This window comes from Loxodonta africana, chromosome 12 (assembly GCF_030014295.1).
Source record: "Loxodonta africana isolate mLoxAfr1 chromosome 12, mLoxAfr1.hap2, whole genome shotgun sequence".
NCBI classification, from domain to species: Eukaryota; Metazoa; Chordata; class Mammalia; order Proboscidea; family Elephantidae; genus Loxodonta; species Loxodonta africana.
Genome location: NC_087353.1, coordinates 64,035,314 through 64,061,846, shown reverse-complemented (window position 1 = coordinate 64,061,846; position 26,533 = coordinate 64,035,314). Strand labels below are relative to the sequence as shown.

The 26,533-nt window shown below is 43.5% G+C and overlaps 1 protein-coding gene across 1 annotated transcript in view; it reads left to right on the top strand.

Annotated features, from left to right (window-relative positions):
- GRIN2A (glutamate ionotropic receptor NMDA type subunit 2A) overlaps positions 1–22,785 on the top strand; it is a 394,439-nt gene extending 371,654 nt beyond the window's left edge. Inside the window, exon 4 of the mRNA XM_023557279.2 lies at positions 22,576–22,785. Coding sequence (XP_023413047.2) covers positions 22,576–22,785 — 210 coding nt within the window. The remainder of the gene's footprint in view (positions 1–22,575) is intronic.
- Positions 22,786–26,533: the final 3,748 nt, after the last annotated feature.

Genomic DNA, 26,533 nt, shown 5'->3' with positions numbered 1-26,533 from the left:
CTGAACGAGTGCCCGGGGGCCGTACTCTCGGGGTTTCTCCAATCTCTGTCAGGCCAGTAAGTATGGTCTTTTTTTATGAGTTAGAATTTTGTTCTACATTTTTCTCCAGCTCTGTCCTGGACTCTCTGTTGTGATCCCTGTCAGAGCAGTCAGTGGTAGCCAGGCACCATCTAGCTGTTACGGAACTCAGTCTGGTGGGGGCCATTGTAGTTGTGGTCCATTATGCCTTTAGACTAATCTTTCCCTTGTATCTTTACGTTTCTTCATTCTGCCTTGCTCCAAGAGGGGTGAGACCAGTGGAGTATCTTAGATGGCCACTCACAGGCTTTTAAGGCCCCAGACGCTACTCACCAAAGTAGAATGTAGAACATTTTCTTTATAAGCTGTGTTATGCCAATTGAGCTAGATGTTCCCCGAGACCATGATCCCCACAGCCCTCAGCCCAGCAATTCAAAAAAACTAACCACTTTTGAGCTCTGACTCTGTCATAGGCCCTATGCCAAACACAGTATGTACGCAATCACATTTTATGTTCACGACAGCTTTGCCTGGTGGATATTACAATTATTTTATCTTATAGGTGAGAAAATTGAGGACCAGAAAAGTGAATTAATTGGAACATGGTCACTCACCAACTTCATAGCTTGTGAGGACTATAAATAATCTTTGTAAAACATCCAGCATATGGCCTGGTACGCAGTAGAAAGAGTTTAATAAGTGGGAACTAATATGCAAAGAAGGAGCCCTGGTTAAGTGCTTGGCTGCTAACCGAAAGGATGGCAGTTTGAACCCACAAGCTGCTCCATGCAAAAAAGATGTGACAGCTGCCTTCTGTAAAAATTACAGCCTTGGAAACCCTGTGTGGCAGTTCTGCTCTGTCCTTTAGGGTTGCTATGAGTTGGAAGGGGATCAATGGCATAAAGTTTGTTTTTTTGGTTTAATATGCAAAATGCAATATAGATGTAAGGAATTTTTTAAATGATGAGTTGTAGTGTGATGGATTGCTTTTCCATGGCCTTTCTCACCATGGTCTTGTAATGCTCACCAAGTGGTTGGTGGGACTATTCAAATAAGGTGCTTCTGGCCCATCAAGGGGATTGGACATCTTGCTAATAATGCAAATAAGGCACATGGCACTCTTGTGGGTATGGACAATGCAAATAAGCTGTATGGAACCCTTACAAGGGGATTGGTCAGTTTTGCCGTCCAGCTAGGCTTAAAATGAGCCACGTAGAGGTGGGAAGAGAGGGACCTCACTACCACCAAGCAAGAAGAGCTGAGAGCAGAACACATCATTTGGACCTGGAGTCCTTGGCCTGGGAATTTCCTAGACCCAGGGCACAGAGAGCTGTAACACCAGAGATGGCACAAGATGGTGAGGAGCAGCGGCAAGTTTGGCAGAGAACTGGCAACGGCAAAACCAGGAGACCAGCACAAGACTACACGGTGGGCTTCCAGGTGCACAGAGTGAGAGGGCTAAGTGCCTTTGGGCAGGAGGCTTGCTGGTGGAGTTGGGCGCCTCCAGGCGCTTGTCAGAGGAGCTGGGCTTGCCAACCCAAGGAGTGAGAGAGCTGAGCGCCTTTGGGCCAAGGCTTACTTGTGGAGTGGGGTGCCTCTGGGCACTTATTGGTAGAGGTAAAGAGCCTTCTAACACTTGCTCAAGCAGGGGAGAGGCCAACCTGAGGGGTTGAGGGCCAGGGAGAGGCCTGCCTGTGGGCATGGCTGAGAAGCTGTCCTGACCAAATAGCTGTGTCCTGAGTTGTTCCTGAACCTGAATTGTATAACCTGGCACTTCCCTAATCAACCCCAAAATCGTGAGTATTGTCTGTGAGTTCTATGTGGCCATTGCCATGAATTACTGAACCCAGCAGAGGAGTAGAGAGTGCCATGGGAGGGATGGCTGGTGTAGGAATTGGTACAACCGTTAGAGAGAAAAGGTATGTCTGACCTCTGCTTCACAGGAATCAGCCTTGGGTCCCTGATGCTAATAATGATTCTCTCTCCTTCCCCGTGTGAACTTAGATGGGGTCTGATGCTACTGCCCTGCCATTTTTACATAACTAGCAGTTATTTTGCATTTCCAGTGGGTTTTTAGAAACCTACTGATGGCATTCTCTTTTTTCAGAGGAGCTGGATTCAAAGTCTAAAGATAAGCACCCTCGAGGACCATTGTCCATTTGTTTTTCTTTGAGTCCCACAAGTGGTATTCAGTACTGAAACATAAGCAATTAAGTAAGTCCTTTGGGCCAGGAGTCAGAAAACAGCTTCTAGTTCTTCTACATATTTGCTATACTTTACGTACCAAGTAAGAAGCCCTGTTGTGCAGTGGGTAAGCACTGGGCTGCTAACCGAAAGGCTGGCTGTTCAGACCCACCGAGAGGCTCCTTGGAAGAAAGACCTGGCGATTTGCTCCTGTAAAGATTACAGCCTAGAAAACCCTGTGGAACGGTTTTGCTCTGTCACAGGGTCGCTATGAGTCGAAATTAACTGGACAGCACCTAACAACAACAAAAACTGGGCCAAGTGACTTGAACTCTCTAAATATCAATTTACCGCTCTGCAAAGTTGTAATAATATCTCCTTCCCCTTATGTAATTCTCTGCCATGAAGGGCAAATGAAATGAGAGAATAAACAGCAATGGATAACCTGTAATGGGCCCTATAAACTCCGGAAATTATATATTATTATTTACATAATGACGCATAGCTTTCTGGCTTGAACACTTCTTCTGTTGTGTCTCTTAGCCAAAATTCCTTTTTTCTTTTTTTTCTAGTACAGCTTCTTAGCCAGGTGAGTGCTAGCAAGTATATGCATAAGGTCACACTTTCTAGCATAATGATCCAAGAAAGCTTAGGTTACATTTATAGTGATAAACTTAACAGTATGCATTAATTGTGCTGAACCTCAAACCAGCAAATGGAATTAAAGTAATTGCCAGACCTTCAGGTTTATTGATAGAGCCAAAATAATGCCAGACTGCTTCTGGCAGTGACTTCATCTCTCTGCACAGAATTATATTAATAGGCAATATCAGTTCTGTCTAAAATAGAGAGCAGCAAGTGAAAGCATACCTATCTCAGAGGGAAAGAGCAAGTGCATTTCCTAAGTGCCATTTTGGTATACAAGCCCTGGGCCCTGGAGTTTCGATAAAACTCCCTGTTCTGGAGTTACAGCCAGCATTCCACATTCAGGGGTTAACTCCAGCCTCATTAGGACATACACAGGGAAGATGGGAAGGAATGAAGAGTGACCAAATGCCTACTGTGGGCCAGGCATTGCAGTGGGTGGTTGACATGTGTTAGTTAAAGTAATCCTCACAACCAACCAACCAATCAAACCAAAAAACCAAAGCTGTTGCCATCAGGTTGATTCCTACTAATAGGAACCGTATCAGACCGAGGACTGCCTCATAGGGTTTCCAAGGAGCAGCTGTTAGATTCAAACTGCCAACCTTTTGTTTAGCAGCCAAGCTCTTAACCACTGTGCCACCAGGGCCCCATCAACCAACCAGTTGCCATCAAGTCAGCTCTGACTCATGGTGACCCCACGTGTGTCAGAGTAGAACTGTGCTCCATAGGGTATTCAACGGCTGATTTTTTTGGAAGCAGTTCACTAGGCCTTTCTTTTGAGGTACCTTTGAGTAGACTCAAACCTTCAACCTTTCATTTAGAAGGTGAGTGTGTTAACTGTTGTCCTTACAAGAGCCCTATATAAGCACCTAATATTGGTTGAACAGCGATTTATGGCAGCCAGTATGATACGTGCTTTGCAGATTTCTTTTTACTTATCACAGCAATTGTATAACATGGTTACTCCTGTTATGCCCACTTAATAGATGCAGAAACTGGGGCCCAGGAAGTAAAATTAGCCAGGTTCTCCAAGCGAGTAAGTGGAAGAGCTGGGTAATTGAACTCAGGTTCTGCTGACTCCAAAACTCACATTATTTTCAGGGTATTTCGCCAGAAGAGACCAAATAAAGTTGATAACTGATTGCATTGAGATCATAGCTATGGTGGTAATATTGTTACATTTGTTTTTGTCACTTGTTCATTTAACAAGCATGTATGCATCTGCTATATAAGAGGCTCTAGGGTGGGTGCGAGTGGCAAGAAGGCAAACAGAACACACTCCCCACCCTCATAAGTCTGTGACAGCAGGCAGAGGAGCACATGGGGACTTAGAATACCTGAGAGATGAGCAAAGAGGAGGTCACCTGGCTGTTCATGGGGTGAGAGAATACTTCGCAGAAGAGCTGTCCTCTAAATTGGGTTCTGAAGGACAAGTGGGAGGGTGCCAGGAAGGGTGGGAAAGGATTTTCTGGGCAGGTGAGTGGCATGTGTTCAGAGCTGACACTGGGATAAGAGCTCAGTGTGCTTAGAGGCCTGTGATCCGTTCTATGTAATTCATGAGTAGAAGTGGGCAGCAGTGGAATCAGGAGCTGGTTGTCAGCGATGAGGCTGGTATAAGTGCAGAGAGCTGGAGAAGCTGTGCAAGGGCCTCTAGTCTCCCTGCCCTAGACTGACATGATCCTACCCTTTCCTAGCTGTTTCCCGCTTCTTTGAGTGCTGCAGCTCCTCTTTCTCTGCAGTGTCTTAAATGTTCTTCTCCCACTCCCCCAAGAGGTCCAAGCTCAGGCTTCTTCTCCTCCCTGGTCTTCAGTTATTACCTCTGTGTTGATGGCCGCAGCTCTGACTGTCTCTCACCAACTCCTCTTTAATGACCCAAAAACCAGTTGACCTTGAGTCAACTCCAACTCATGGCGATCCTAGGTGTGTCAGAGGAGAACTGTGCTCCACAGGGTTTTCAATGGCTGATCTTTTTGAACGTAGATCTTCAGGCCTTTCTTTCGAGGAGACTCAGAGTGGACTTGAACCTCAAACCTTTCACCTAGCAGCTGAGTGTGCTGATTGCACCACCCCAGGACTCATGGGTTGCCCATTGTTATTTATTAATAGGTGCTGTCTAGTTGGTTCTGACTCATAGTAATCCTGTGTACAACAGAAGGAAACACTGCCTGGTCCTGCACCATCCTCACAGTCATTGCTATTTTTCAGCTTATTGTTGCAGCCACTGCATCAATCCATCTTGTTGAGGGTCTTCCTCTTTTTTGCTGACCCTTTACTTTAACAAGCATGATGTCCTTCTCCAGGGACTGATCCCTCCTGATAACATGTCCAAAGTATGTGAGATGAAGTCTCCCCATCTTTCCTTCTAAGAAGCATTCTGGCTGAACTTCTTCCAAGACAGATTAGTTCTTCATTCTGGCAGTCCATGGAATATTCAGTATTCTCTGCCAGCACCATAATTGAAAGACATCAATTCTTCTTCAGTTTTCCTTATTCATCATCTAACTTTTGCATGCATGTGAGGTGATTGAAAATACCATGGCTTGGGTCAGGCCCACCTTAGTCCTCAAAGTGACATCTTTGCTTTTTAACACTTTAAAGAGGTCTTTTGCAGTCGGTTTACCCAATGCAATATGCTGTTTGATTTCTTGCCTGTTACTTTCATGGATAAGGAAGACTGAAGAAGAATTGATGCCTTTGAATTGTGGTGTTGGCAAAGAATATTGAATATACCATGGACTGCCAAAAGAATGACCAAATCTATCTTGGAAGAAGTGCAGCCAGAATGCTCCTTAGAGGCAAGGATGGCGAGACTACGTCTTACATACTTTGGACATGTTGTCAGGAGGGATCAATCCCTGGAGAAGGACATCATGCTTGGCAGAGTACAGGGTCAGCAGAAAAGAGGAAGACCCTCAGCGAGGTGGATTAACACAGTGGCTGCAACAATGAGCTCAAGCATAACAACGATTGTAGGGATGGCGCAGGACCGGGCAGTGTTTCGTTCTGTAGTGCATAGGGTCGCTATGAGTTGGAACCGACTTGATGGCACCGAACAAAAACAGCAACAACTTTCATGGGCGTTGACTGTGGATCCAAGTAAAATTAAATCCTTGGCAACATCAGTATTTTCTGCTTATCATGATGTTGCTTATTGGTCCAGTTGTGAGGAATTTTGTTTTCTTTATGTCAAGGTGTAATCCATAATGAAGGCTGTAGTCTTCGATTTTCTTCAATAAGTGCTTTAAGTCCTCTTTGCTTTCATCAAGCAAGGTTGTGTCATCTACATAACATAAGTTGTTAATGAGTCTTCCTCTAATTCTGATGCCCCGTTCTTCTTCCTATGCTCCAGCTCCTTGGATTATTTGCTCTGCATACAGATTGAATAAGTATGGTAAAAGGACACAGCCCTCACATACACCTTTCCTGATTTTAAACCAAGTACTTTCCCCTTGTTCTGTTCCAATGACTGCCTCTTGGTGTATGTACAGGTTCTGCGTGAGCACAATTAAGCGTTCTGGAATTCCCATTCTTCATGATGTTATCCACAATTTATTTTGAGCCACACAGTTTAATGCCTTTGTATAGTCAATAAAACACCAGTAAACATCTTTCTGGTATTCTCTGCTTTCAGCCAAGATCCATCTGACATCAGAGAGTTGTTCATAGTCTCCATGAAATAGACAAATTCATCAGCTGGAAGTGAGGATGGTGCTGGCAAAGTTACAATCTTGTGGGCAGGTGTGAGGGTCTGAAATAGTTTCTATGGAATGGGAGAGAGCCAATTAGGAAAAGAGAGAAGGAAATCGGACCAAAGAGAGGGACCATAAATTCTAAATAACATTAATCTACATGATTGTATGATGTTCTCCACGTGTATTTGGTGGTTCACAGGTGAGGAAGCAGCTGGATTGGCTCAGTGTTGGGGGAGGGGTAGTGCCAGGTGGATGTGACAGGAGAACAAGGGGGCAGGATAATTATGGGCATGGGGAAAAAATAGCTTATGTGATAAGTGAAGAAGCCTAGGTTGGAACATGGAGGAAGTGGAGGCATGAGTGAGTAGATCGATTGGGAAAAGATAGGGAGGCCCAGACACCAGTGGCTGAAATGACATTAGAGAAGAGGCACGACAGTAGCTGAGTGGAAGCACTGTGGATTGTCCACATTTAAAACCATTGAACTCAAGCGGTTCTAAGTGAATTTCCCCCATGGAAATGGCGAGGTGGTCATTGGAGAGAAGGTCAGAAAGCTGACCTCTAAGTCTATCCAAATAGTCTGACATGAATGATTGGATTTATGAAGGCAGCGATGTCAACTATTTGAAAGTAGGACTATTCCCCAATACGTGAGAGATGATCAATACCAGCCATAGATGGATGGAACAGCTAATATTATTCCCAGGTGTTAGGAAAATCATTAAGGGATCCCGTGGTTAGTTGCCAATGGAATGAAAATGTAACTAAATCCCAATGTGCACATAAGCATTTCAGCCCTACATCCATGGCCTTCTGTAACCTTGTCACAACATACTCCTTTTTTTCTCTTTCTCTTTCCTCCACGTTGTGTATTATATGTTTCATCCAATTTGGGCAACTTCCCTAGGACAGAAATATGTCCTTTAGGCTCAACTTCTATGCTTTTGCCCACATTGTTCACTCAGCCTAGAAGTCCCTTCTCCCTGTTCTGCCTTTCCAAATCTTTCGCGTCCTCTACAGCATTCCTCAATCAATCGCCACCCTTTCATAATTCCTTTCCTCTCTCACCAAATCTGTTCTCCAGCTTCTGATGTCCTCCACCCCCACATTTTATTTACACCTTTCCGCTTTGGCACTTGCATTTTCTATTTTGTTTAATAGTTAATTCCAAGTACATTTTATTTTATCTTGCCTACTGGTGGATGAACTCTTTACAGACAGGGACTTAGAGCAGAGGGTGGCAAACTTTTTATGTAAAAAGCTGTTACTTTTGTTGGGTGCCATCAAGTCCATTTTCGACTCATAACAACCCCATGTGACAGAGTAAAACTGCCCCATAGGGTTTTCTAGGCTGTAATTTTTATGAAAGCAGATTGCTAGGTCTTTCTTCCATGGAGCCACTGGGTGGGTTTGAACTGCCAACTGTGCAGTTAATAGCCAAGCACTTAACTGTTGCATCACCCAGACTCCTTATGTAAATGGCTAGATAGTAAATATTTTAGGCTTTGTGGGCCATACTATCTCTAGGGCAAGTATTCAACTTTGCCATTTTAGAGCGAAAGCAACCATAGACAGTATATAAGTAAATGAGCATGGCAGTGTTCCAATGAAACTTGATTTACGGACACCAAAATTCAAATTTCATATAATCTTCACAAGTCATAAAATGTTATTCTTTTGCTTTTTTTTTTCCAGCCATTTAAAAATGTAAAACCCATTCTTAGCTCATGGACTGTACAAGAAGAATTGGCCCATGGGCCATAGCTTACAGACCCTGCCTCACCCCACTTAGTGTCTATTCCCTGCTGTATCACCAGTGCTGGACTGGTTTATGACACATTATAGTCACTCAATAAACACTTGTAAGTGAACGAATGAACCAATGGATCCAACCCTAAGTAGTTGTGAGCCTGTAGAAAGCTTTGCTAATTAGTTGTAACAGAGTAATCAGCAATCTGGGATTCAACCATCAACTACAACTTGTGTGAATCTGAAAAGTTTTGACTTAACTACTTTGACACAGTGCCTGATCAGCATACTTGAACTTGGGTCTTCTGACTCCAAGTCTAGGGTTCTTCCAAACTGCTGAGTTTGCCTGTGTAATTCAGCAGGAAAAGCAATACTGAATGTCTGCCTGCTTGGTCACCGAGACTCTCATTTCTTCCTAGTAACTCCACAGGGCTCTGGAATTGTTGATTAACACCCAAGATGAGGATAATTGGTTTAGGCGAAATTGTATTGACAGCAAAGGGTTGCTTAGGCTCAAATAGCAAGTCTCATCTAGCCCATCCTGTGGGCTTCCTCCTCTCCCCCACTACCTTCTAATGATCCTGTTTTTAACAGTGGGCAAAGCTGTGCTTAAGCTTATTACTGTTTCCTCGCCATTGAATTTTTGTTGGCTTTAGTATATTTCAAAGGATCCTCTCACTGGAATACTTTAGGGCTCAGACAAGCCCGGAGCTAAAAAGCAAAGTGGTTTGGGGCCAGAGCTGAGCAAAGCACAACGATTGTCAAAAGAGCACCTTGTCTAAGTAGGATTGAAACTCTGATCACTGTGCATTTCATCACAGGGATGGCATGCACCCATGCACGAGGGCTTTGGTTGGCACCTTCACAATAACCAGCAGGGCCTCAGGCACCAATCTTTGGCTCGCCCTTTCATTTGGAAGGTGGAAGTCGTCCATCTAAACATTTAAATTTATTGTTTTGCCCCAGATACAAAAGAACTAATGCCCGTCAGAGACCTGACACCAAGTTCCAACACGTCAACTTTCATACCCCAGTAACTTTTCATGGGCGAGGGGATGAAATGCTTTCAACCGATTAATACCCCCCAGGTCCTGTAACCTTATTTTAAAACTCTGCAGACACTGGCAATGAGGTTAACTTTGTTCAGGGCCAAGGTCCAAATGGAATTGGGCTTTTTACATAATGCTGAGTGAGGAAATCCATCAGTGTCTGGCTGGTGACATCCCTTGAGTCAAGCTTGATGCATTGAAGCCTCCCGCTTCCTTTCTCTGCAATTTAATTACCTGGACTTATCTCCTTTTATAAACTGTTACACGCTCAGCCAGGAATTTTGCCGCTTTTCAAGGTTTTCATTACAAAAAATATAGCTGCTAAGGAGTAAGAAGAGGCAGAACCCACGTGCATGCTCAACCTTATCATTATTTCCGAGCTGGTAAGAGTGAATTGAGGAGCCCTGGTGGTGCAGTGGTTAAGTGCTTAGCTGCTAACTGAAAGGTCAGCAGTTTGAACCCACCAGCCTCTCTGCAGGAGAAAGATGTGGCAGTCTTCTTCCGTAAAGATCACAGCCTTGGGAAACCTATGGGGCAGTTGTACTCTGTCTTATACGGTGGCTATGATTCGGAATTGACAAGAGGACAACAGGTTTGTTTTTTTACGGGTTTTCAGTATGAATTGATAATCCCAACAGTTGAGAGGCCCTCTCAGCTATCAGCCCAGCATCGGAGTATCTCTCTCGACAGTGCCCTAACTCTCGTTGGCAACCCTGCTAAAGGGACAAAAGCTGCTAAATATCGTTCAGGTAAATGCTCCCCAGAAGGCTATTTACTCTGCCAGATTGCAAGTGGCATTTCATTTTCTTAGAAGTGGAAGCCACACTGATCTCTGAAATTTACCCAGAAAAAGGTACACAAGCAGGTCAAAAGCAAACCTTTCCCTCATTTTTAAATTGTCTTTGTGAAGCTGTAGAAAATAGTAATAGTTACCACGATTGCTGTTATAGAGGACAGACCTTAGGCCAAGTCCTCATCCAATACTATGTGTTTATCCCTGCCTCCCGTTCCAGTTTCTGTGATTGTCCCATTTTCCTTCACGTCTCCTCCTGAACTCTTTTGCAGACCTACATGTCTTATGGTTTTCTTCTCCCAGACAGCAGCCCTATAAGGCGTTCAGCCAAGTTCATGTCCGGGTTTCCAAAATAACCGAGGCAGCCACATCAACAGCATCATGTCATCTCGGCTGCCAGCATCTCAAGTACAACGTGATACACAGATGGAAACCTCCCTTCGGAGTGCCCCGTACATAATGGATGGAGATGACCATGGAGGCGAAGAAGAAGTCTAATCAGCTGTTAGAGCTTTAATTACATTCCTCTTGGTTGAAATCCCCAAATTACCTAATTGTCACACAGTTCACATTTGAGCGGTTGATTTTTCCTCCTGATGTATTATTCTAATTGCCTTTTGGATGTTCGTGTTAGTAGCAGCGGAATTCACCCTCAAGCCTGGGAGGGAGGATCTCATGCCCCTCAGCTGTTAGACACGTTTTCCATGGTAGAATCCAAGGACCTTAGCAGAGTCAGTTCACAGGAAAACTGGGATATAAAAATGTCCTACATGAAAGAGAGCTACAATACAACCTTTGGCTGATCTCAGCCCTCCTGTGATAGAGAAGGAAAATAATACCCCCTCCCAAAGAGGAAAGAGGGCAATGGTGGTTCAGTGGTAGAATTCTCGCCTTCCGTGCAGGAGATGTGGGTTCAATTCCCGGCCAGCGCACCTCATGCAGAGCCACCACCCATCCGTCAGTGGAGGCTTGCGTGTTGCTACGGTGCCGGTCAGGTTTCAGCAAAGCTTCCAGACTAAGACAGACTAGGAAGAAAGGCCTGGAGATCTACTTCTGAAAATCATCCAGTGAAAACCCTATGGATCACAACCGTTCTATTTGTAAGCAGCCACAGGGATGGCCCAGCAATGGGCAGTGTTTTGTTCCATTGTGCATGGGATCACCATGAGTCGGTGCCATTTTGACAGCAGCAAGCAACAATTCTTCTATAAACACATTCTTACTAACATGTTAGTACAGAGAACACACTGAAGAAAGGCCTGGTGATCTACTTCTGAAAATCAGCCAACGAGAACCCCATGGATCACAACGATCCTGTTGCTCATGGGGTTGCCATGATTCGGAGGCGAACAGCAGCAAAGGGGAAGAGCAATATGTATTAGGAGCGAGAACTCAAGTGTTCCAACTACCTAGGACACCATCCTTTCTGCTGTAGGGTGCTAATTATTTTCTTTCTGATTGATCTGTATAATAGTTGCTCAACACAGTGAGCTGCTTGTGCTTGCCTTAATATTTCTCAAAGCAAATATGATGGTACTCATGGGAGTACTGAGTAGTGGTAATGTCCCCAGGCTCAGAAGTCAGATGGCCTGAGCTCAGATTCCAAGTCCTCTTGCTAGCTGTTTGATTTTAGACAAGTCACTTAAGCTCTCCGTTTCCTCATCTGTAAAACGGGGTAATGCTTTTCCTTATAGAGTTGTCAGGGTGAAATGAGCAAATGCATGCTGGGGTACTCTTAGAACCTCAATAAATGCCAGTAATTATACTTCTTAATTATTTACTAATTATTATTACAGCCCATGAAGGATGACTGATACAGAAGTTACACAATGAGAGACTCCCAGGAGCCTGCTCAAAAAATTAGTGATTACAAGAGAGCTCATTTGTAGTTTTTACTGGTTTTTCAAGTCCCTGATTTTATATCATTCTAAGATCGACCCAAAGAAGAGAGAGAAAACACTATTAACTGGTTAGCTAATTACAGGGACACATTACTTTAAAGGCACACAAAGAATTAAAAGCAAACCAAAGAAATAGAACTTCTCTCCTTCCCAAGGGACCTGGGAGCAGAGGAACTGTGACAAACTAAAGATTATAAACAAACCATGAAAAAAATGGCAGCCCATTGTTCCAAAAACCTTTGTTTTTAAATTTGAGGTTGAACAGGATTAGGCCCTTCTGCTGTTGGCCGAGCCTCAAGAGGAGAATAGAGTTAAAAATGGGGGTTGTTCGTGGAAATAAAAATGCTCAAAACACGTTTTCATGAATTACCAGATCAGTGCTGAGTTCTAAGACTGTTGACACTGTTCTCCGTAAAGATACTAGGTTCTCCTGAGAGCAGTTATTATTGGGGGAAAAAAAATCAACTGCTCCAATGTGAGCTGTGTAACAATTAGGCAATTCTGAAACTTCAACTGAGAGGAATTTAATTAAGGCTCTAATAGCTGATTGAACTCATTTAGATCTGCCAGCGATTGCTACTGGTTACATAAGTAACCCAAGAAGAAAGATTTCCATCTTTTTCGTGTGCTGTATTTAATCATTCTGGTAGCCACAGCTGTGACACTCTAGGTGCTTCTCAGAATGTAGCCTTTAGACTACCTGTAGCAGAGTTATCTAGAATCCTGGTAGAAAAGTCAGGTTCCCAGGCTTCATTCTGACCTGCTGATTCAGACACTCCAGAGGTCCAGGAGTCTGCCTTCTTAATCAGCCAAGAACCAAGGGGAGGTTCTGATTCACGCTCAAGTTTCATAACCGCAACACCTTCAATTACACCCATTCCTCATCTATCTACTATCTCGTTATCCAGCCTTTCACATTTACGACATTAGTAAAAAATCTACTGTCCGACTGTTTTGCACATTAATGACGTACATCTGGCAGTAGTGAGTGCCAAGGTGTGAGATAAGAGCAATACCGGATGTGATGGTTAAGGTTACGTGGCAACTTGGCTGGGCCATGATTCTCAGTAGTTTGGCAGTTATGTGATGTAATTTGGCAATTATGTATGATGTCATCATCCTCCATTTTGTGGTGTGATTTGCTCATCCTCCATTTCGCATAATGCTGATCTTCTCACAACAACCTGGTCTTTGGAGCCTAACCATGTCGATAAGTGAGGAGTGGGCGTATTGCATTTACTATAGTGCATCCCAAGGAAGCAAGCATTTTGCCTACATGTCTGAAGAACAGTTCTTAGTTTCACTTTGAGGCCCCATGTCATCGAGGTCAGAGTAGGTTTGACTGTCCCTGCTTTTCAGCAGTTTCTTTGTAGAAGCTTCACAGTACGTACCATACAGAGCAAAGCTGGGTTCCAAGGTGATTCTGCTCCGGATCTCAGCAGACTCTACCGTCTTGAATGAACTTTAGATCAGATATTGGCTTAAAAGGAGTCCCTGGGCGGTACAAATGGTTAAGTGCTTGGATACTAACTGAAAGGTTAGAGGTTCGAATCCACCCAGCAGTGCCCCAGAAGAAAGGCCTGATGATCCACCTGCGAAGGATCACAGCCACTGAAAATGCTGTGGAAGGCGGTTCTGCTCTGACACACGTGCTTGCTGTAAGTTGGAATTGACTCCGTGGCAACTGGATTTTTGTTTTATTGATTTTAAAAAAAAATCATTGCCCTCAACGGTGAACTTCTCCATATAAAGCACATTTCAACTTAATACCAAGCCATGGCAGGCAGTGCCTCAGACGTTTTTGCTGTACCTTCCAGATCAAGCTAATTGTCATCTGCTTCAGGTTCTCAGCAGCAGCCCGAGACACATAATTACTTGTGTGTAAACCTGCTATCAGCTTATTTGTGCATTGGAGTTGCATGCAGAGCCATGGAAGTGATGCTAATCAATGATGCAATTTATGCTAAATATGGACATTAAATCATTTTAAATTTCCTTCACGGCCATTTATCTCATATCCTTTGCAAGACTTTATATTGCAGGTGAAGAGAAATTTACCTCCCATTTGCTTTGTTTTTCTCCTTAAACTCATCGTCCTGAAGAGTTAATTACTCATATTTTCTCCAGCTTGGGAGTAAATCACCGCTTATTATTCAGAGTGAAATGTTTGCCTATGTTTCGCACATGTGGAGGTTTGTTTTAACGCCTGTGTCCCCCTTGGTTATGAAGTAACCCAGTGTGCTGGCCGTGGCCCATCAAGCTGGACCATGGGCAGCGTGAATTCAGCTTCTGTTGGTGGTTTTAATAAATTTACTCTCTAATTTTTAATTTCAGAATCCCTACTGCCTTGTCTCTGAGGTGAGAAGCCAGGTCAACAGGCAGCTTTCTTCTCTCAACTTTGAATTCTAAGTAGAAATGGGTGGTATGCCGCAGTCAAAATTGGGTTCAGTTTTCAGCAAACATTTATTGAACTGACTTCTGGATAGTGCCAAACTCCATTCAACATGGGGCGTGTGGTTGTGAATTATACAGATGATGATTCAAGGCACACTGGGCCCTCACCCCACCACACACACAGGCAGTCTCTAAGTCCGATTGATTCTACCATTTAGCGATCGCTGGAGTTCATGCCAGCCTCACTACCATGGCCCTCTTGTCAGGCTACCGACCTCTTTCATCCAGAATAATGCAGCTCCCTCCTAACTTAGCACTTTCTTTTCGGAAGCCTTTAACCACAAACCCTTTCCATTGGAAAGGAGCATTTGAATACATCAGACTGATCTTACCATTTTGCTGATTAAAGTCTTCAAAAATTCTCACTTCTGCCCCCTGCACACTTCAGCTGCCCTTAGAATAAAGTTAGAACCCCTTAGTATGACACACACTAAGTCTCAGAATCCAGCTCCTGTTTGGAAGCCACTTCCTGCAGGAAGCATCTTTTGATTCCCTTCCAGAGTGATTAAATGTTTGCTTCTCTGCGCCCTGTGCTTGCCTCCAACCAAGCATTTATCTCATGTTATTGCTATTGAGCTTCGTCTTCTTCTCTCTAACTGTACTAGACATTCTGAGGATAGGGACTGCCTGGATTGCCCACCGCTGTAGCCCCTGCACCTGCCACAGTGCCCGGAACAGTGGAAAACACTCAGCGCGTGTTGTTGAGTTCATGAGTGACCACGTGAGAGAATTAAAGGGGAAGAGAGAATGTGCTGGATGAAGGCCGAGACAATGCAAACATGAATCCCAGCTGGAGAATTGGGCTTCATTGGAAGAGTGGCATGGAGCTGGGCTTGGGGAGAGTGGGTGGGATTTCAGTAGGTGGCGTTGATGAGGAGAGGGATTCTAGGTAGAAGAAATGGTGTAGGCACAGGCAGGGAAATGGGATCCTTCAAGGTGCGTTCCATGCAAACTGTATCCGTCATTATATGTTAGTATATAATGTGTGTGATTGTGTTTGCGTGTGCACGCATGTGTATGTATGCATGTGCTTGCGTGTGTAGAGGTGTGAGAGTACCTGTGTGAGATATGTGTGAGTGTGTAGTTGTGTGTATGTGTTGGTGTGAGAATGTGTATAGGGGTGTGTGTAAGTGTGAGTGTATATATGTGTATATTGTTAGTTTGGGTAGGTACGAGTGTACATGTGTGTAGGTATGAGTACGGATGTATGTAGGTGTATGTGTGAGTGTACATGTATGTAGGTGTGTACATGTTTAGTTGTGTATGTAGATGTGAGTGTGTGTGTGTACAACTATGTGTGCTTTACTGTGAGACCATATGCAGATGTGTCTTGTATGTGTGAGTCTCCATATGTGTATAGGTGGGCGCGCATGTCTAGTTGTGAGTGTGTGTAGGTGTTAGTGTACACGTATGTGAAGGCATATGTATGTGTGTTTGTGTTCTGGTGTGAGAGTCTATATAAGATGTGAGAAGGGACAGAGCGAGGGAGAATGTATGTGTAGTGAGATTGTTTGGAGCTATATTGTGGAGATGCCTTTTATGTAAAGTCCGGATTTGGTTCCATGGGCTGGATGAGTGATAGAAGGATCTGAGCAAGAGTATGTCTATGACAAAGGAGCCCTGGTGGCACAATCGTTAAGCTCTCAACTGCTAACTGAAAAGTCAGTGGTTTGAACCCACCAATGGCTCCGTGAGAGAAAAGCCCTGACGATCTGCTCCTGTGTAAAGATTATAGCCTTGGAAACCCTCTGGGGCAGTTCTACTCTATCCTATAAGGTCACTGTGAGTTGGAATCCACTCAATGGCACACAGCAACAGCAGATCTATGACTTAGTGTTTAGATATATGTTTTTAGGGAGTGGCTTTGGAGCTCAGGAAACCAGTAATGAGGTGATTTCAATTGTCTTCTGTAAGCATCTCATAAGTAGATCAATAAGATTAAACACTCATACCCCTCTGAAAGGTGAGCCACACAATCTATTAACCTACTTTCTCCCCGCCTTTTGCAGCCTTTGTGGCAGCCCTCTGCATTTTTGCAGGCACGAAGAGTTGGATATTAACTTGAGACCGACAGTTTCTGAGGATGAAATTATCTCTGCTCAGAGAATATATTAGCTGAACATTTTGATAAGCAATCACTGCCCTTTCACAAAATGTTTTCGAGGAGCTGAAGAGCAATTAGCTTTCTAAAAGCATGATATTCAAATTTTTATTAATAAGAATGGATAAAAAATCATGACAAAGTTAATTTCCTCCTTTAATATTTCTTTTAGCAAAATCACTTTTCTCCATCGGAGGTCAATTATTTTTTCTTTGTCCCCGAAACTTCAGTATACTTGCTGAAAACACTCAATGGTTTATCACCAAAATTCAGTTTATTTTAGAGGTAAAGGTTTTTTTTTTTTTCCCCCTCTTCCCACACAGCCTATTTGGGTAAGTTTGGGATGGCTTTTAAGTACAAAAAAATCATGATAGAGTTAGAAATCCTCTGCCCACTTCTTTTTCTTGTGCATAGGGTGTTTCTGAGGATTAAAACAGTGCTAAGGATAGTGCCTGATACATAATAAGTATCCAGGGCTGTCAACTTTTATCATTATAAAAGATCCAGCAATGCTCTCAGGATTTTATCTCACTCCACCCCCTATTTCCTAGCTCTGTACTCATTCTCAGATAGCTGCTTCTGTCATGGCCACCTTCCGCTCCTTAAAAAAAAAAAGTTGTCATCAAGTCGATTCCAACTCATAGCAACCCTATAGGACAGAGTAAAACTGCCCCATACAGTTTCCAAGGAGCGAATCCACTGCCAACCTTTTTGTTAGCAGCTGAACTCTTAACCACCATGCCACCAGGGTTCCACCCCTCCTAATAGTCTCATCGGAAGTCCCAAGGAAAACTTCCATTGGTTTAGCTTGGGTCACGTGCCTATTCCTGAGCCAATCACTGTGGCTAGGGAAACAGAATGTACTGATTCACCAAAGGACAGGTGCCTATTCTTGAAGGTAGAGGTAATGATGCCTTCTAAAGGAAAACCAATATGATGTGACCAAAAAAACGGGGAGTGGATGATGGGCAGGCAAAAACAGCAGAAGACTATTTACAGAACTTCTGGGGAAAATGTGGAGAAATGCATGATTTGTAGCTAAAAATCGCTGAAGTGGGAAAAAACTGCCCACATCAAACTAAAGTTAGTATCAAGAAATGCTCTTAGGGAGTTAAAACATGAGGTAATATGTACTACTCTTTTAAAGCTTTTTTCATTGATTTAAACAACACATAGACCTTACCCTGTACTGGCTATTCTTCTGTGTGCTTAAGATATATTAACTAATTTAGTCTCTCAACGATCTTGAGACATACCACTATCATCATCCACATTTTTCAGATGAGAAAACTGAGGCAAGAAGCCATGAAGCAACTTACCCTAGTGGCACAGCTGATAAGTGGCACAGTAGGTGGGCTGATATGTGGTGAAGCCAAGTGGGCTGGCTCCAGAGTTCACACTCTTAGTAACTCTCCTAGCCTGCCTCTCTGAGAGTGTTATTTTTAAAGATGATCTCTTTTGAATTCAGAAAAGAAACTTTTTAAAAATAAACTTTAAAAAAGTTTTAGAATATTTTTAGATTTATACAATAGTTGCAAAGGCAGTACATGGAGTTCTCATATACCCCACACTCATTTTCTTCTATTATTAACATCTTACATGAGTATGTATATTTGTCACAATTGCTGTTGTTAGTTGCCGTTGGATCAGCTCTGACTCATGACAACCTTATGTATAACAGAAGAAAACGTTGGCTGGTCCTGCACCATCTCTGTGATTGTTGGCATGTTTGAGTCCATTCTTATGGCTCTTGTGTCAATCCATGTCATTGAGGGTTTCCCCCATTTTCAGTGACCCTCTGCTTTACCAAACATGATGTCCTTGTCACAATTAAGCTAAAGTCCATACTTTATTCAGGTTTCCTCAGTTTACCTAATCCCCTGCTTCTATTCCATCCTGGTATTTCATCTACATTTAGTTGTCATGTCTCCTAAGGCTCCTCTTGTTTGTTTCTCACACTTTCCTTGTTTTTGGTAGCCTTGACAGTGTTGAGGGGTACTGGTCAGATATTTTGTAGAATACCTCTCAATTGGGATTTGTCTGATTTTTTTTTCTCACAATTAAATTGGGGTTATGGGTTTTTGAGAGAAGGACCACACAGCAAAGCACCATTCTCATCACATCATATCAAGGGTACCTATTATCAAAATGACTTATCACTGTTGATATTGACCTTGATCATCTGGCTGAGGTAGTATTTATCAGGCTTCTCCACTGTAAAGTTACTTTTTATCCCAGCAAAAAATTATAGTTTCATTTCTTCACTGATTTAAAAATAGATCCTGGGTTTAAATCCCATTCTTAACCCATGTGAACTTGGAAAAATTACTTAAACTTTCTGTGCCTCAGTTTCTTCCAACCTAGCTTAGTGGTCTAGCTGCTAAGTTTAGGAGCCTAGCTCTTACTGTTGTACCACCAGGGCTCCATATAACATGGTTACCACAGATTAAATAATAGAAGCACCATCTACATGGTGGAAAAGCACCTTTAGATTCAGACAGTCTCATGGTATAACTCTGGATTCTACTGCTTACTGGCTGTGTGAGTTTGGGCTGGTTACATAACCTCTCTGCAGTTGGGTTCCCTGAAATGTAAAGTTAGGATAATAATCTTACCATGTGGGATTTGTGGCAATATTGGCACGTTTCCTGACTATGTAGAAATACACAAAAGTGGCATTGTTACAGCATCAAAATGCTTGATACAGGTAGGTGCAAAGACTTATTTTATGAGGGGAAGTAGGAATAACTTCACAGATAAGGTAGCATTTGAGCTACGTCTTAAATGCTAACAATAACAAAATAACAGCAGCTGTCTTATATATTACATCTAGACTCTGTGTTCAATGCTTTCTGTACATTGTTAGCTCAGTCCAACCTCACAGCAGTCCTAAGAGGCATATCCTGTTCCTATCCACACATGATGGAGCAGTAGTTAAGAGCTGCGCTACTAACTGCAGTTCGAATCCACCAGCGACTCCTTGGAAACCCTGTGGGGCAGTTATACCTGGTCCAACAGGGTCTCTATGAGTCAGAATCAACAGGACAGTAGTGGGTTTGGTTTTTTGTTTTATCCACCAATGGAGAAAGCGAAGCTCAAAGAGGCTAAGAAGTGACTCTCCCAGAGCTCCCAGCTGATGGCAGAAGCTAGGATGAATATCCAGTTCTGTTTGACTCCAAAAGCATTCTCTTCTCAAGAACAAAAAATAAGCTAAAATAAAATCAATAACAACAAAAAACAAAACCCAACCTTGACAGTTTTCCCAGCTGACAGCACTGGGGCCCAGATGATGACTTGTCCCAAAGCGACAGGCTCTTCCACATGAGGTAAGAGGATTGTGCTGAAGTTCATACACGTGGAGCCCAGCTGCTAAGAAGTTGTTTTTCATTCAGAGATGCTAGAATTTTGAACTGAGGGGAAACAAGAAGAAGAAAAGACATCTGGGAAATGAAGCCATGCCTACACGTCACAATTTTGGTTTTATATTAAAAAGAATGAAAATGTTGATGCTAAAATGATCACTAAAAATTAATGGTGGTAATTTGGGAATGGATAGTGAGAATGGTTGCACAACTTGAAGAATGTAATCAGTGTCACTGAACTGTACATGGAGAAATTGTTGAGTTGACATATGTTTTGTTGTTTATATTTTCACCACAATAAAAAAGGATTTCTAAAAATAATAATAATCTCTCTGTTAAAAGAAAAGCCGTTCTCTTATCTGCTGAACTTTCCAGCCTTTCTTAAAGGTTGTGTTTGAGTTTTCCAAGAGAAGCAAAAAGCAGAAAGAAAAGAGTTGACACAACGTGTCCCAAAAGGAAAAGCTTGACTATCCATTCATCTCTTTACATATTTGTTATTACTGGTTTGGTCCTTTTCTCACAGCAGACCAATAGTTCCAAGAAAACCAAAAACTAAACCCATTGCCTTCGAGTCGATTCCGACTCATAGCAACCTCATAGGACAGAATAGAACTGTCCCACAGGGTTTCCAAGGAGCGGCTGGTGGAGTTGAATTGCAGACCTTTTGGTTAGCAGCTATAGCTCTTAACCACTGTACTACCACAGCTCCAGGAAGGCAGGAGTCTTACTTATCCTTGTCTCCAGCCTGGGGCCAGCATATAATAGGCATTCCATAAACATGTGGAATGAATGAAGAATCTGGTGGACTCAACATTCCCCCCAGCCCATCTTACACATCACAGCATGAGTAGATGGATGTGTGTGCTCAGCCACATTACTCTGCTGCTCTGCCTACCTTGTAAAGGAAGCTATCAGCAAAGCCGGACAATTTCGTATGGGCTACGTGGGATGGGCCTAGAAAGCCAGCAAGAACTTTCCAGCCTGAATGATGAGGGCATCTTAGGGGGTGCTGGGTGCCTTCTCTGCCCCCATCCCCTCACCCCTCCCAGTGCCCCCCCAAACGTAAACCCATTGCTGTCCAGTCAAAGCCAACTCCTAGTGACCCTATAGGACAGAGTAGAACTGCCTTCATAGGGATTCCAAAGCGGTCATCTTTACAGAAGCACGCTGCCACATCTTTCTCCCATGGAGTGGCTGGTGGGTTTGAACTGCTAACCATTTGGTTAGCAGCCGAGTGCTTAACCACTGTGCCACCAAGGGCACCTTTCTTGGTATCCAGCACACCTGAATTCTCTTTAAGAGCCTGAGCTTCATTTCTGGTGACACTTGAGTTCCAGAAGGAGAGGTGAGTGGGTCACATCAACACGGACAAGCCTAGACTCAGCACTTAGCTTTTCAGACACGGGGTGTTCCTGGAGGTTGGTATCACAGATAAAGCGCTGACTGTGGGGGCAAGCCTCAGCATGGGCGGTGCATGGAAACAGGGGGAGGGAGGAGAAAGTGCCATGCTGGGGCTGCTCTCTCCCAGCGCCAGTGTGATTAGTGCCAGCGAGCTGTCAAATGAAATTAAGGTTCAAAACATACAGCCTTCAATTTGCTTCCACTAAGACGCCAGCTGCTGTTCAGAGGGAACGCAGTCGATTCTGTTTTGACAGGTCCTGATGTGCGCTAAGCAGTAAAAGTCTCCACTCAGTGCTGGATTAATAAAATTTCGCCTTCATTTGCAGATTCATAGAACTGTATCTCTTAATTTCCTCACCTGCTCTGTCCCCCTGTATTGTCCCTCCCCCCAGCCCTCAATTTCTTTTCACTCTTTATGGTCACCTTTCTCTCCTCTTTTCTCTTTTCCTTTACTTGATCACTTTTTTAACTTTGTCCCTTTCATTTTGCTTTCCTCTACACTTAAAAACGTTGTGTACCATCAAGTCTATTCCAACTCATAGTGACCCTCTTTGACAGAACTACCCCATGGGGCTTCCTAGGCTATAAACTTTATGGAAACAAATCGCTAGGTCTTTCTCCTGCAGAGCCGCTGGATGGGTTCCAATCGCCAACCTTTAGGTCAGTAGCTGAGTGCTTAACCACCGCACCGCCAGGGCTCCTAAAGAACAATATGGAGTCCCTACTACATGCCAGACTCAGCTGAGTACCTTTCATGTATCGCCTTTTGTGCAGTTCCCACAACATCCCTCTAAAGTAGGTGGAATTGTGCCCATTTTACTGATGAGAAAACAGAAGTTCATAGTGATTATAAGAGCTTGCCAGTGGTTGCACAGCTAGTAAGTGGCGGAGTTGTGGAGTCAAACAACCCAGACCTCACCATTCTAAAATCCATGCTGCTTCTGTGACAGCAGTGCCTGCTCATTAGAATCCCCGGGGAGCTCTAAGAGGACCAGAGCCCAGACCCCACCCCCAGAGGTGCATATTCAATTAGCCTGGGGAAGGACCTGGCACACGGGGCCCCCTGCCCAGTGTTCTGCCTTCCGGTTTTCTCAGTACCAAAGCAGATGCCCTTAAGAAAGCTGGGTTTCTTCTTCTCCTGTGCCACTCGTGGGGAGGGGCTTGCCTCTGTGGATGTCAGTGATGCAAGAAAGCACAGGTGTGTATCTGTCTTTTTGCTGCAGGTAGGCAAGTGGGAGAACCAGACTCTGAGCCTGAGGCACGCCGTGTGGCCAAGGTACAAATCCTTCTCAGACTGCGAGCCAGACGACAACCACCTGAGCATCGTCACCCTGGAGGAGGCACCCTTTGTCATCGTGGAAGACATAGACCCGCTAACCGAGACATGTGTGCGGAACACAGTGCCATGCCGGAAGTTTGTCAAAATCAAGTGAGTGTCAGGGAGTGCTGTCCACGGAGCGTTCTCCATCCTTTTAAATCGCATGTGTCGTTGATAATAGTATCTGTAATATAACAGTAAAATGTAATATAAGATTTGGACTTCGTGGGAGGTGCAAACCTGCCCAGAGGTGCCTCGCAAGACAGGCCTGGCCATATGCTTCTGAAAGGTGATAGCCTTGAAAACCCTACAGAGCAGTTCTGCTTTGCACGTGTGGAGTCACGATGAGTTGGAATCAACTTGATGGCATCTAACAACAATATAAGATATACCACAAATAATAAATCCAAACCAGTTGCTGTTGAGTTGGTTCCAACTCACGGCAACCCCCAGTGTGTTAGAGTAGAACTGTGCTCCATAGGGTTTTCGGTGACCGATTTTTCAGAAGCAGATCACCAGGCATTTTCTTCTAAAGTACCTTAGGGTGAACTTGAACTACCAACCTTTAGGTTAGTAGCAAGCGTTTCACCCTTTGTGCCACCCAGGGACCCCACTATATGTAACTGGTATAATATAATTATAGATGAAAGACTTAAATAAACTCCTGGAGCTGCACTAAGTGGTTTGCATTCATTTAATTTCCAACAGCAATAATAGGAGGGAGGCAGGTTTTTGCCCATTTAAAATATGATAAAAGTGAGGTCACGGGAAAATTAGGAAACGTGTTCAAAGTCATCCAGCTAGCAAATGGAAGAGGCAGGGCTCAAACGCTGGTCTGACTCCAGAGGCAAATTTGGTAACCATTGTGCAGAATCTACTGTCCTCCTCAGCTCTTCCCTAAGTAAGTTTGTTTTTTTTTTTTCTGGCTGCCCCTTCCCGCACACTGCCACTTTCCTCTTCCTTCCTTCTCTTTGGTATTTGCCAGATCCAGACTTTTCAAAATTTAAAAAACGTCCCTACATTTGGAGATTTTCTCACATCTGACCTTCTAATGTCATTAAGGTGGAAATGATCTCCTAACCGTCCCGGGGTGGTGCAAACAGTTAAGTGCTCAGCTGCTAATCAAAAGGTTGGAGGTTCCAGTCCACCCAGAGGCACCTTGGAAGGAAAGCCTGGTGATCTGCTTCAAAAAAATCAGCCATTGAGCGCAGTCCTACCGTGATACACATGGGGTCGCCATGAGTCACAGTCCACTTGATGGCAGCTTTTTTTTTTAATCTTCTGATAGCTTCCTTCAACAGCAAGCAAGTATGGCATCTAAGTCATTTCTAATTTTGTTAAGATGGAAAAAAGAGCTAATATTTTCTATGAGAGTGTTCAGCAAAGAGTTCTTCTTAATCCACAAGTCCTTTGGGGAAGCGTAAAACTCCACGGCCAAGTCCAAGGCCGAGTTCATAATTTTTCCTAATGCAAATACAAGCAAAAATACTACCCCTGTGGGACATTCAGGAGCCCTGGTGACACAGTGGTTAAGTACTTAGCTGCTAACCAAAAGGTCAGTGGTTCAAAACTACCAGCCACTCTGTAGGAGAAAGATGTGGCAGCCTGTTTCCATAAAGATTCACAGCCTTGGAAACCCTGGGGGGCACTTCTACTTTGTCTACTTTTTTGGTTCTGCTTTTATGACAGAAAGTTTTCTGATCCCCTCCTTTCACCTGGCCAATTCTTACTTGTCCATCAAGTCTTGGCCAATGCATCCTCAAGTGGGGTGAGTTCACCTGTTTCCACAGTACCCTGAGAATATCTCTATCTCCCCTTCCCACCTATTTTCATGGTTCACAGTTTGCTTGTGTTTTCCCCTGGATTATGAGCTGCTTAGATACAGGGAATGTGACTCATTAATCTTTGTACTCCCAGCGACAAACACAAGGCGCAACACCCACGTTTGTTGAGTGACTAGATGAGCGAACGGATGCTGTCCCTCCACATAGCAAATTCCAACCTAAGTCTTCTATTATATGAGTTAAATGCGTGAAATAAAATTTTGGGTTCTTGTCTGTTTGTTTTCTAATTCAATTTAATTTTTTTTCTACCTGTGAAAATATTCATAGCAAACAAAGGCTACCATAACTTTTTTTAGTGTTAAATTGTTCATGTCTAGGTATGTTTTTATGCCAGAGACAACCATATCAAAAAGACTCTACAAAATTTTGGTTTGGAGAAGTTTTTTATTGATGAGGTCATTAAAATCAGCCTCTTTAAAGTTGAAATTATGAAAAGATCATTTATTTAAAAAAATAAGCATTAAGTGCAGTTTCTGTATTAGGTGCAGTGCTGGAAATGGGGATATGGCAATGAACAGGGCAGACAAGGACCTTGGAGGCACAAAGCACATACGGTTACAAAACAGCTAATCGATGAAGGAACAGGGCAACTCTATGTTATGATAAGCCTGTGAAGGAAATAAATGAGGTGGTGCGAAAGAGTCACCTGGGCTATGTGGCTCCTTTTGCTCACACAGGCAAGGTTTAAGGTGGGACACAAAGGATTAGAAGGAGCCAGACAGGTGAAGAACTTGGAGAAGAACCTTCCAATAAAAGGAACAGCAGGTGCTAAGGCCCTTGGAGAGTTTGGGAAACAGAAGTAAGCCTAGTGCAGTGCTAGAGGCTGGGTTCGGAGAAGGATGGAAGGCGATGAGGTGGAGAAATTGTCAAAGGAAGTCCTTATTTGGGTGAGTTCTTTGAGCAGAGCTTAGTAAGTTGAAGAATGCAGGGTGGCTAGCACAAAGCAAAGAGTATAATATAACCTCAGCTGTTCTTGTTAGGTGCCATTGAGTCGGTTTTGACTCATAGTGACCTCACGTATAACAGAACACAATGCTACCTGGTCCTGCACCATCTTCACAATTGTTTCTGTGTTTGAGCCGTAACGTCAGTAGGGCATCTCCTTTAATATACCAGTTGCCCTTGGAGTCAATTCTGACTCATGGCGAACCCATACGTGTCACAGTAGAACTGTGCTCCGGGGGGTTTTCAATGGCTGATTTTTCAGAAGCAGATTGCCAGGCCTTTCTTCCAAGGCACCTCCCCGTGGACTCGAACCTCCAATCTTCTGATTTGCAGCCAAGCATGTTACCCTTTATACTTCTATGTTGTTGTTGTATGCTACTGAGTCAATTCCAGCTCACAGAGACCCTATAGGACAGAGTAGAACTTCTCCATAGGGTTTCCTAGGCTGAAATCTTTATGAGAAGAGATCCCATGGAGCAGCTGGTAGGTTTAAACTGCTGATCTTTCGACTAGCAGCCAAGCACTTAACCATTGTGCCACCAGGACTCCTACTTAGACTTCTATAAAGCCAATCAGGTAGGGCCTCATGTGTTTCACAGTCAATAATAGGAGTTTGCAGTCTTTAGAATGAGAAGCCTTGGAGTAGAAAACAAGTAGATCACCAAGTCTAAAGCTGCATTTGTATGAAGAAAATCAACCAAAATAAGTTGCTTTCTTTCAAAGAACTGACTTTTCTACTCAAGAATATACACAGCTTATAAGCTGAACTTCACAATTTTGGTTCCCGTGAGGAAGTGAAGGCTTGCAGCTTCCTTTCTCTCATTTGGGGACACGAGGAGCTTATTGGGCATTTACATGATAATCAGAGTCTTTGGCTTACCTGAAAAAAAAAAAAGCAGTAGTAAATTCCTAGGATCCCCTAATGCCAGCATTAACACAGGCTAAAAAAAAAAAAAAACAGGCTAGAGTAATTGTATTTCCTAAAAGTAATAACACAGGCTAGAGCAATTGTATTTCCTATAGGTAATATCTTTGAGGCAGGTTGATTAGTACCAAGGAAGATTTCTGTTGGAC